Source organism: Ammodytes marinus, assembly GCF_949987685.1.
Source record: "Ammodytes marinus genome assembly, chromosome: 7".
In the NCBI taxonomy this organism is placed as follows: Eukaryota; Metazoa; Chordata; class Actinopteri; order Uranoscopiformes; family Ammodytidae; genus Ammodytes; species Ammodytes marinus.
In genome coordinates, this window is record NC_137211.1 from 4,968,242 (window position 1) to 4,981,447 (window position 13,206).

A 13,206-nucleotide genomic window follows, 5' to 3' on the forward strand; every position below is an offset into this window, starting at 1 on the left:
ACATACTAAACTCATGAAGCAATATGTTGGACTGAGCATAAAGCTTACAGCACTGTTTGAATACATCTCTGTTGCTTTTCAAATCATCATTTATAGAGTGGCTAAGATATCTTATATCCTTGTATGACTTGATTTTAATAATCTCTATGTGTGTGTGTGTGTTTTGAATTCATCAAACAATCCCAAAACTACAAGTCAAAATCAACATGTTGATTTAAATACTTTGCATGGATATATAAATATGACTCTAATTCAATATTTTAAAATAAGCGTCTTTGAGCATTTGGAAAGGCGCTAAATAAATATATATATTTTTTTAAATCAGCAAATCAAATGTGGTGATAAAATATTTAGCATGGATATACAGTATAAAGAGAAATTAGATTAACATTTTTATGTGACAATGTCTTATTTTCGCCACCAGAGGGCAGTGCCCAGCAGGTGAATAAACGGCCTGAATCCAAGCCTCAGCCCAAGGCGATGCCTCCCCCTTCTGTGAATGTTTGAACTGAGTGTTATGGCCTGTGGTGGTTCAGCCTTCAGCTTCACACTGACCTAATTCTGTCTCTGGCTCACACACCCACTACCTCTACACTGCTCCTTCTTAAAACACACGGAGAGGAGAGGAGAGAGAGAGAGAGAGAGAGACACACAGAGACAGAGACACACACACACACACACACACACACACACACACACACACACACACACACAGTCTGTCTGTAGTTGTTTCTGTTCATTGATCCATATTCTCATTTGTGACATTGACATTAGCTGAAACAGACAATTAGCTTCTTGACTTCTTGGCTCAGTGCTAGAGAGCCCTTGATTGGTTTACTCGCTCACCTTTGGTGGTCTCGCTCTCTCGCACCAGGAAAGTCCCTCTCCTGTTCTCTAGACTCAGCAGCATCCTCTCAGAGTCGCGACGCGTGATTTTACCAAAGTACCACCTGGTTAGGAGGAGAGAAAGAATTCATTACTTATTTTTTTAGTGTTTGCTTAGTTACAGTATAACTATACATATAACATATACATTTGTCTAACTATACATACTAACATATTAGCGTCCAAAGTTTTTTCAGAACACTTTCATTACACTGTCTTTTTTTTTTTTTATATATAAAAAATATACAGTATAGGTCGTAAATATGGATTTTTCAGCATGTTTTTAAGAACAAAATGTATCTTAAATCAGACAATTTAACAACATATGAACAAATCCTTCGGTATTATCCTTTGGAATAGTGCTAAGAATGATTATGGAAAGTTTAGTTGACGTAAGTGCTTCAGAAGTTGAGATATTTGGGTTTAATTAAAACAATGGGACACGCAGTTGGTAAAATGGGGAAGAAGAAGAAGATGCATATGGATGGAAGAGAAATGACATAATGAAGCTAGGTTGAGTTGTTGTTTGGGAAAGTTTAGTTTAGTGGAACTCTTTGCATTCCAGATGGACGCATGCTAACAACAGTATATAATATAGAAACGCCTACAGAGCAACAGCTGCTTACCTGGACTCTAGAGTCAGTCTGAGATGACTGGAGGGACAGGAGGAAAAAGTTAGAAATGGGGTTTTTATAGAAAGTTAAAGTTAGTATCTGTGGCTAAGTTGTATAAGCAAGTAGGTTAGCATGTAACAATCAGAAGTGTGTAGTGTGTAGCAGTAGAAAGGCAGTAAATGCACCAACAGCAATTAAAAGGAATATATCTGCATTCAAATATACTTCTTTTGCTTACTTGCCAAGACTTAGACAAGAATATTGATACTTCTCTCCTGTCTGTATAGTAAATATAATGCTACAGCCAGCAGTTGGTTAACCTAGCTTAGCAATAAGACTGGAAAACAGAAAAAGTAAAACTAAAAGAAGCTTAAACTATTGCCTAGCAATGCTACTCACAACTCCCCTGTCATAAAAAAAAAAAAAACATTTTCTCACAGTTTTTGTGTGGATCAAATAAATACATTTTATGTTTTACTTTTTTGGGGTCATCCCAATGTTCACAGGATTCCATTTTCCTAGCCTAGGAAGTAAGAAACACACATTTCACTTGAATAAAGTCGGAATTTGTCAATAGTCTAACTAAACAGAATTATGTTGCTTAATACAACACATAGTATAAAAAGCCTTGGGAACATTGATAGGCTCCCATTCCGCCCTTTTCCCACTGCCTGTGCTATATGCTGAGCTAACTGGCTGCTGTCTGTAGATTCATATTTAAAGAGAGTTATGTCGACCTTCTGATCTAGGTCTTTCTTGGCAAGAAAGCAAATAAGTGTTGAACTAGTCCACTGTGTGTGGAATTTGAAGAATTTCAAGAGATAAAAATAAGGAAAATCTCAAGAATGCATTTCAGTGTTGATTTTTTCACAGAGAGAGAGAGAGAGAGAGAGAGAGAGAGAGAGAGAGAGAGGGAGAGAGAAAGAAAGAGAGAGAGACAGAGGGGTAGATAGATAGAGAGAGGGTTAATAAATTATTTTTTTTCAGAGAGCGAGAGAGATTGGGAGGGAGAGAAAGAGAGAGAGAGAGGGGGAGAGAGAGAGCAGAGAGAAAGACAGAGAGAGAGAGAGAGATAGAGAGAGAGGGAGAGGGAGAGGGGGGAGAGAGAGGGAGAGAGAGAGTTAATAAATGGTTTACTCTTCTGCCTGGATGGAGTCGGATGGAGCCACATAATTGCTGGGGATGTAACCGCTCTCTCCGGTGGTGAGGGAGCGCGCCAGCCACCAGTCGCCCTCTCTGCACAGGGGAAAAGACAAATACACATATTCACAGAGGCTCATCGCACATAAACACACACACAACACACAAACAACACAGCTGAAACAGTCCGTTTGACTTCAAAGGCTTCTGTTTATAAAGTGTCTCAGAGCTTAAATAATTTTGCATTGTCGGTAGCCATTGAAAAGTTTATTTTTTTTAGTTCCCGCAGTAGGCTTACTGAGATCTTGGCTCCTTGATAAGCTTGATAAATGGAAGCCCAGGTATGTCTACTGTTAAAAAAATACACATTTGAACGTTATGGAATTATGAACAAACAAGCGTTTATGTGGGTATGACAACAGTAAGGGATGGTGATCATGTGCTACACTTTATCAGGGAGTGAACCGTTGTAGCTTTGCAGCACTCGTCTCTCTTAGAGAACCAAATGTAAAACTAGAGTTTGTTTAAAGGTGCAGTGTGTAAAAAGAATTAACGTTTTTCAGAACAGACTTGGTAGAAATGGAATATAATATTCATAAGGATGTTTTAAATAGTGTATAATTCCTTTAATTTCTTTAATAATTTTATTTTTTATTATCTTACAATGAGCCATTCATTTCCAAATAGGAGCGGGGAGCACCGCCATGTCTCTAAAGTAGCACAGAAAGGACAAATTTAACAGCCAATATGCATTTTTATATATATTGGGAAGAAGTACTATATAATAAATAACTAAGACATCATCACTTCATAGTGTGGAAATACTTGAGGCAGTGGTGGATGATGCCATCTTTAGTAACTATAACGGCTTGTCCTTGAAGGCCACCGCAGCGTCTGTTAATTCACCGAAACCAGAAGGGTTTGCACTGGCGCGTTGCAATCTAAATCTTTCACCACAAGATGTCGCCAATATACATTTACTACACACTGTACCTTTAATTTAATTTTGACCTGAATTGATCACAGTGCTGCAAAGTTTTTCACCAACCTCCCTCGACTACCGTGCTGATGTGTCATGGGTCAGAGTTATGCGGTTTGTGTATATCTAGTGAAGTGGTGTTACCGTGCAACAGTAGTACACACACACACGCGCGCACACACACACACACACACACACACACACACACACACACAGACACACAGACACACAGACACACACACACACACACACACACACACACACACACACACACACACACACACACACACACACACACACACACACACACACACACACACACACACACACACACACACACACACACACACACACACACACACACACAATTCCAGAAAAGCTTCACAAACCTGCAGTTAATCTTCCGCCTATAAAACAATGTGATGGTTTGTGAAAGAGAAATGGAAAAGAGATGAAAGTGGAAAAGAAAGCGGTTAAAGAAATACAGAGAGCACGTTATGAGCAGTGGGAGAATAGCAGAGAACACACAGAACAGACTCATAATACCAGCGACATGGTGAATATGCTAAAGATATTCATCTCAAATATAGGGATGCACCGAATATCTGGCAACTGAAATTATTTGGCCAACTGAAAAGACCAAAATCGTGTTTACCGAACAATCACTTTTTTGATGACACGATCAAATGGCAACCAGTGTGGAGTGGTGAAGAGTTACAAACAAGTAAAAAGAACTTTAAGGCTATTCCATTTATGCAGTGGTGAAAAATAAATTAAAATTGCAAAATATATTAAAGGTCCCATATTATGCTAAATGCACTTTTTAAATGTGTTCTAACATATCCATGGGTCCACGGTGTGCGTAGAGACTGCCAAAATATAAAAAAAAATAACAATATCTCCTTTTCTCACTCTCCCCCTTTCTGAAACCCCCACCCCTCCCCCCCAATATACTCCAGTCAGAATTCTCCTCGTTTCTGACCTCAAAAACTGGAAAGCCAGAAGCTTCCACTGTGCAGCCCACACCCCTATTTCTTATTGGTCCACGGCCCTGACAGACAGAGGGCGAGGCGTATCTGGCTTCGCTTCCGGACAGGGGGCGGGGGGAGCTCAAAGATTGTATATTTACGAGGGGAGCTGCAGCTCTTTTTTAAAAAATAGGCCATTGTGAGATTAGCTGAACATCAGCATAGTACAATAAATTATCTGAAAGTTTTTTTCAGCAAACAATTAAAGAAAAACGTATTAGGGACCACTAAGACCATATAATATGGTGTATAATAGAACCGAAAAGTGTATAATATGGGAGCTTTAAATGAAAAACTGCGTACACAATCACTTTCGGGATTCGAACTTCGGCTAATTGTTTCATTATTTTCGGTTAGGGTTTAGACCAAAAAATGTTTTATTCATGTGCATCCCTTCTTAAATATTTCAGACTTTACAGAACTTCAAGATGAGTAAGGCAGCCACAACAATAAGCAAAAAGAGGAAAAAAACATGCATTTCAGAAGGCTTCATATTACCACCATAACACAATCCTATCAGGTCACTGTGTGTGGCTATATTGTTTAACCTGACGAATCAGAAAGCTACGCTGAGCATTACTCACACCTAATTAGACTGTGATAATAACGCATTAAATAATCTTTGAGATGGTTCATGGATTCTGGGTGAACTTGACCCAATAATGTTCCACATCTTTTGGCTTAAAGGGCCAGATGCAGCGCTAATCCACCATTGTCCTCCGCTCCTGCCTTCTAGGTCAGCGGTGAGTTAGTGTGTGTGTGTGTGTATATGTGTGTGTGTGTGTGTGTATGTGTGTGTGTGTGTGTGTGTGTGTGTGTGTGTGTGTGTGTGTGTGTGAGAGATATGGTTAATGGGCGAGGACCACTGGGGGTGTAGCACTACAGTATATGGTCCACTGCACCTCTATTGATTCATGCAGAGAGCCAATATTCTAAAAAAACAACAAGTATGACACCCCCTTAAAAGGTGCACTTGAGGGGAGTTTGTTTATAAATGTGCAGAGCCAGCAGTTAGTTTACTCCACATGTAATTGTTCGTATTTAACCATGTTATCATCATAAATCAACCAAATGTTGGACTATAATATGTCTGTAGACCAAACAGTAACTTTTCAGGTGCAGAAGACACAAAAATCAAACTTTACAAACGACATGCATGTCAGAGTGCAAAGCAGCAGGTCAGACGAATTAGCCACGACTCTGACAGACAATCTTTGGACTGGCCTATGTGCAAGTTATAATTACTTAGACTAGTTTTGCGTTTACTCAAAATGTACATGCATGCATAGAAGAGGTAGCAAAGGCAAAAGAGATTGATATTAAAAGAGGGGGCATGTTGTGTGATGGTTTTGTGTGTTTTCCTTACGTGTTGTTGACTATCTGGAGGCGTTCTCCCTTCCTGAAGGACAGATCTGAAGCTGTTCTGGACTCGTAGTCGTACAACGCCACGAAAGTCGTCACACCTCCTGTTAGAGAGAGAACGGTTACAACCAATCAGAAATAAGTAATTTAAAATTTGGTTTGTTACAGTTGCTCCAATTTAGAATAGAAATGAGGCTTATATAGAGAAAATAAGTATGTAAGTGTGCAATAGAATGTGCTTCATGCAACAATATATGGCATAGTAATATAAGAATAAGACGTAAGTAAATATGAACATTATACTAAAATATGGATAATTTTAGCACTGAAAAATAACAGTTTATGAGATATGTTCAGTTAAATATTGCACATGTAAAATATTGCACATGGAAAAAATATATAAATAGAGAGAGTTTATAAAAAAGGATTAACCGCTTGAGATGAATTATTTCATTTTCGAGGGGGTCCTTGACACACATCTTGAAAAAACGCAGACACACACACACACACACGCACACGCACACGCACACGCACACGCACACGCACACGCACACGCACACGCACACACGCACACACACACACACACACACCTAACTATTCCTGAATAAATAATTGCTTTAAATCTGAAAGGGTGCAAGTGAACAGTCCAAGGTCCAGTTTATTCAGAATTTTTTCGAAATACTTGAGGTAGGAGTTGTACAGTTACCGAAATACATACAGAAACAACAACCTTCACAACATGTACAATCAAATTCATGACCTGAGATTTCTCACCTGCGAGTGTAATTCTGTTGGGAGTGGCCTGAGCGTTATTATCGACCCCTCCAAACAGGGCCAGCTCTGGTGTTTTGGACTGAGTGCCCCCCAGCCCCCCTAGACCTCCATCCACTGTAGTGCTGCGGCTGGGTGTGAGGGACTGTTGGTTGGAGGAGAGGTGGTGTCCTCCCATCCCTCCCCCAGAGCTGAGGTTCCCTTCGAGGCTGCGGGTTCGATGGCCCACGTCCTTGGGTTTGCTCTTGGATCCCCCCATGGCCAAACGCCTACAGTGCAGAAGAATAAGTCTGTTGAGACCAAAGATAGAGAGAAAAAAGATACTTAATTGAAATGTCACTTAAAAAGGCAAAGCAAGTTTATTTATATAGCACAATTCAGACACAAGGCCACTCAAAGGCACTGTTAATGTTTAATGACATTATAATATTGCATTAAATAAACTGTAGAGGACAATGATGTTATAATAACTGATACCGTAACAGCCAAAAACAATAATTTTTCTGATTTTGTTGTTATAAAAGCCGATTATGTAGTTACTTGACAATGAAGTAATACAATTTCTGAACCAATAACCTTTTGCCTATAATGCCATAAAGTATTAGATTATCGCTGGTTGCAATAGTGAGGGTATGTGTGATACTTTATGACCAATTCAAATAAAGTGATATGACATTATTGCCTCCAGTTATTACATTTTTAAAAGGGACTTTTTAAAACCCTGCTAATAATGTAACAACCAGCCACTAATGACATAACTTATGACATTATGAGAAAAAAAGGTTTGCGAGACCACATGTGAAAAAAATCACACTTAATTGAAATTTCACTTCAAAAAAGGCACTGCACAAGTTAAATTGCATGATAATCTTGCAGCAAATTGACTGTCATTTCCTCACACAGTCTGTGGAAAAATTCCTTTGACTAAAAGACCAGATGCAGAAACCGGAGCTGTAATGTAGCCCGCGGCCTTAAGCCCACGGAGACTCAGTGTCATGAGGAACCAAGAAGCAAAACTTCCCCACGGACAGAGGAGCAGCTGCTGCTATGAGGATTCTACACATACATGAGATCCACCAGCAAAAACACACACACACACACACACACACACACACACACACACACACACACACACACACACACACACACACACACACACACACACACACACACACACACACACACACACACACACACACACACACACACACACACACACGTCATACATGCCTGTATGCACATGTGTCAACACACAGATGTACATACTGTAGAGAGGCATGCTACAGTATTACGTGCTCTGAGTTCTTTATAGGCTTTATTCAAACTGATCATGATAGTCATTAAGGGGAAAGTAAAAATACTGGCTCATCATGTTAGTAGCATTTCTGAACCAATTCATTGATGCACAGGACAAGATGCTATCAATTTATCATGGAAGGAATTTGTAGCGATACTTGAAGTCAAAGTGATGCCAACACCAGCATGCTTACATACCCACATGACACACATTTTTACCATGTTCACATCTTAGTTAAGCATGTAAGCATGCTACATTTGGTCATTAGAACGAGGCTATATATGAAAAAGCACAGCTGGGGCTAAAATGCTCCGAAGAAATCCAGTCAGGTGATGATTCTCCATGGTTTCATCACCAAAAATAACCCTGTTAAACTTCCACTAAGCTCATTCAAGCCATTTCTAATATGAAATAATTGATTATTGCAGCTTCAATGGGAAACAATGATCAACAAATGAATTGATAACGAATTATTGGTTGCAAATCTTAAATACATTTCTTGAACATATCTTTTATTTCACATGTGTCGCTGGTTGTTTAACACTACAGTATCAGTAAAGTAGTGGCAGACAGATTGAGTGATGGTATCAGTGTGAACATCAGTAAATCAAAGAGATTATAGTGTTTAAGTGAGTGTCTGGGGCGTGGCCACTATGACCCTTCAGTTATACCCTGACAAGACTTAATGAAACGGAACAAGAGGTCGAGAGGGCAGTTTTGAATCGTGGTAGTTTTTTTTTCTTCATCCGTGTGTCTCTTCATTTGATCCAGAAGCGCCTACTACTACGGCTTATAGAAGTAGCTCTAATAACAGCTTAGCAGAGCGCCGAAATCACTACGCGTTAAGCCCAAGGACGATTTAACGACTCAAGCCTGTGCTATCATGGGGAGATGAAGCCACGGGGGGTGCGGAGGAGAAATGCTAATTTACAGGAAAATAAGTCAAAACCAAGGTGGGGTCGGTTTATAGGGAGCTCTTCTGATGAGCAAACAAGGGGAATAATATAATAATCATAATTTCTTCTTTTATTTCGTACAAATAAAAACATAAATCAAAAAGCAACAATACGAAAAACCCATTATAAAGTGTCTAAAATAATATTTATAGGTACATTGATCGTTTGTGTCCGAAAAGGGGCAGGAGGAAGGCAACGCTTATATATTGTCCCTTAGGGTTCAGAGAGCATGTGGTATAGTGTCCGACTGCTCAACCTTCCTGTTGACATCCCCTGTCTTACTGTTGTTATCAAGGATGCCATGAAATGTATTAAAAATAACACTGGAGCCAATTCACTCTCATTCAAAAGCAATACTCTAGTCCAGAACAAGGGACAAGCTACAATCAAGTCAAGCCAACTTTATGTTCAAGTTCTGCAATATGTGCCAGACATACAGAGGAGATGAAATTCTGATTAATACACAGCCTAACTAGCATGCTCACAACAATCAGAGCATTGCAGTGAAATATGAAGGGAAAAGTGCTTCTATCATTTTGGATTCCTACTCACTGCCCCCTATTATTTAAGGCGAGCCATTTTACCAGGGCACGTGCCATTGTAAATCTGCTGTTCCCCAGTTTAAAAAAAATAACTACACCTTTAACACACTCCAACATATGCACATTTTATACACACACAACAGACATTCAGACAATTTGTGTGGCCCCAGTCCCCAGCAGAGCTTTATATTATGTCTAGCAACGCCCCATACCCCTTAATAGAATGATAAGGAGTGGAGAACACACACACACACACACACACACACACACACACACACACACACACACACACACACACACACACACACACACACACACACACACACACACACACACACACACACACACACACACACACACACACACACACACACACACACACACACACACACACACACACACACACACACACACACACACACACACACACACACACACACACACACACACACACACGATAAGGGCTTACATGGTGTGTTTTCAGTATAGGAGATCAGTACATTGCTAGTACACATGTGGGACCATGCAGGAGAGCAGTGATGCAGAAATAAATATTAAAAACAGACAGACAGTGGTGGCAGGACAAATGAAAGGAATAGTGGATGGGGGAGGGGCAATGTTTCATACAGTAGGGGTACATTTTTTTGGTTGGCATCATCATGAATGGGCTAGATAGTGAATAGGGGTCAACGGGGCTGGACAGTCGATATGTCCCCCCCAGGGTGTGTCTGTATTTAAGGGGGGGGGGGGCAGGGAGGGTTTGGGCTATCCCCGGCAGCGTGTGTAGAGTTAATATACAGGCCGTGGTTAACACACATAGACACACGACGGAGCAGACACAAAGATGACGGGTGGCTTGGAGAGCTGCTCTTTGTGTGCGTGGAGCAGACTGGTGTCACGGTTAATAAGCTGTCAGAGTCAGAGCACAGCGGGGGCGGGGGGAGGGGGGGGGCTGCAGTATAGTCTACTGTAAGAGGCGCCCCTTGTTTAACACTGATACAAGCTTTCACTCAAAAGGATGGCAGCAAATTCTGGAGAAATCTTGTTGTCCAAATCAGTGAATTTCTCCTCACGGTCCACTTACTGTCCGTACTGTAATGTGTGTGTGCACTAAAAAAAACAACCCTGGTGTTAATACACAGCCTGGGCTCTGTAAATGGATATGTTAACAAAGGACATGTAAACAACGGGGGCCCACCGTAGGTAGCGACATGCCCATTTACAGAGCCTAGGCTGTGTGTTAAGACTGGATTTTTTTTTCCGCACACACGTACAGGTAGAGGATTGTGAGGAGGTATTCACTGATTTTGACAAAAAGTGATTTGGACCAAATATACTGACTTATGCTGACATGCTGGATAGGCTTGTAGGAAGCAGCTGTGCATGTAACACAACATCCAGTTTTAGCCACTCACACATTTCAAGGTTGAATGGAATTCATTTTGTTTTTTTGGCCAGCAATGTCGTAATGCTTTGAACCAGACTGTGAAATCAGACGAATCCATTGAGAAAGTCCCAGAAAGAAAGGGAAGACTGAACCACGTACACTACACATGAAACAGACTGGCCTATTAACAGTCTCTGGTCTTGCCTCACACTCCGTTTCCAACAAAGCAATCTTTTGTGGGTTCACAGCAGGCGACACAAACAGCGCGCACACACACACACACACACACACACACACACACACACACACACACACACACACACACACACACACACACACACACACACACACACACACACACACACACACACACACACACACACACACACACACACACACACACACACACACACACACACACACACACACACACACACACACACACACACACACACACACACACACACACACACACACACACACACACACGGCCTGTGGCTCGCGGGCTGCCAGATCTTAGCGTGTTCAAGCTCGTATAGCCAGCAGGAAATAATATGGAAATTAAAGGAAGTCACCAAGCCAGACAATGTCGGAATCTAGTCTGTGTGTGTATGTGTCTCTGTATGTGTGTGTGTCTGTGTGTGTGTGTGTGTGTGTGTCTCTGTGTCTCACCATCATCAGTAACTAATGGCAACAGAAGCCCAAATTTCTGTCCTAATAGGGTTGAGGTACAGTAGCATGTAACTACAGTTTAAGAGGCGCAGCGCTGTGATGAAAATCCCTTTCGGCGAGGCGGTGGGGGGTGTGGCTTCCCGGTTGGGGGGGGATTTGTTTAATTATGCATAAGATCTGAATTCCAAATCCAATCCTTCAAATCTCCTGGGGCGTCGGTAATGGGAATAGTCTTTTAAATATTGCTGCCGGGGTTGGATTTCACCCACCCTTAAAATGCTGCATATCCCTTGTTTTGCTTGCTTTTTTTTTTTTTCAATTTTATATGAAAAGATCAAACAATTACAACATCACTGAATGGCATCCTCTCATTGAAATAAAACAAAGGGAGGTGGTGTCATTCAGTCGCTAATAGGCTTTAGTGATGTAGACACTGCTGGTCCATTCCACCAAACAAAACAGGGCTTTGTGGTGAAAATGACTGTGCTCTGGTTATTAAAAAAAAAAAAAAAAAAAAAAAATCTCTCTTTCATATATTGGGAAATATCAAATACTCATGAATATCAAAATTGAACAAGCTTGGTTGTTTATTTTGTTTTGTCTTTTGTTTGTGTGTTTGCTTTTCAAGTTGTGTGTTTATGTTGTTATGTTTATGTTGTCAAAGGCAAAAATCCATAAATACAGTATTAAAAAAAATGTTTTACAAGCTTTCTTCAGATGTTCTTGTTGTAGACTTGATAAGAGTATTTTTTGCCAGTAAGAAACTAAGGCAAACTCAGTAACACAGAGAGGGAGACAGTGAATTTCTGCTATGTGAATTCACGGCAAGTTAGGACTTGTGTGTGTTTTTCCAATGACAGCTACAGTAGACCCCCTCACTTCTTCCACCTCTCAAAGTGCTGGCTGCTGCCTAAAACCATGTTGTTATTCTAATAATACAGGGATTTGAGCATGTTCTGACACCCTGCCTTCACTAGAAAGAACACTGTTTAAAAAGCCTAACAGCTATAAAGGTTAAAGGTCACTATTAAGCTTACTTCTGTAACGCAACAATTACAACAATGGAACCGTTGTAGGAGTTACAAGTTGTTCTGGCGTAAAGACGGCTCTTTCACTTCACACATTTTTTTCACTGTCACTACCAAAGTAAGATTAAATACAGCCCCCGGAAAAAATTGAAACCAGTATGGATTTTTCTTAAATCTTTATCTCTCCATAACTTATTGAAACTGCTCTAAATGACAATATTCTTTTTGTGAATTTGTGAAAAATGTTGTCAGTAGTTTATATTATAAAACAGTAAAACGAGAGACACTGAACATTTGGAGTGGTCTCTTTTAATGTTTTCCAGAGCTGTATATACAGAAAAACTTGGAGCGGTGGCTTTAAAAAGGATACTTTTAATCTGCCCGTCTGCTTTTATACTGTAAAATATATTTTCTTAATAGTTAAATTACTTAATACATCTTCACCTCATCACTTGATACTGCTCAAAAAACTTGAGGCAGTGGTGGATGTTGCCATCTTTAGTGACTAGCTTCTTGTCCTCAAAGGCCACCGTAGCTTCTGTACA

At 40.4% G+C, this 13,206-nt stretch overlaps 1 protein-coding gene across 2 annotated transcripts in view; it reads right to left on the reverse strand.

The window, feature by feature from the left end:
* src (v-src avian sarcoma (Schmidt-Ruppin A-2) viral oncogene homolog) overlaps nt 1-13,206 on the reverse strand; it is a 40,237-nt gene that overhangs the window by 7,635 nt on the left and 19,396 nt on the right. The window contains exons 2-5 of one of the 2 annotated variants that reach the window (XM_080031171.1): nt 6,783-7,048; nt 6,013-6,112; nt 2,637-2,735; nt 847-950 (exon numbers count right to left, since the gene is read on the reverse strand). In XM_080031171.1, the coding sequence (XP_079887297.1) occupies nt 847-950; nt 2,637-2,735; nt 6,013-6,112; nt 6,783-7,038 (559 nt within the window). In that variant the 5' untranslated portion in view covers nt 7,039-7,048. Of the gene's footprint in view, nt 1-846; nt 951-2,636; nt 2,736-6,012; nt 6,113-6,782; nt 7,070-13,206 lie in introns of both variants that reach the window. The other variant, XM_080031170.1, reaches the window with a different exon arrangement.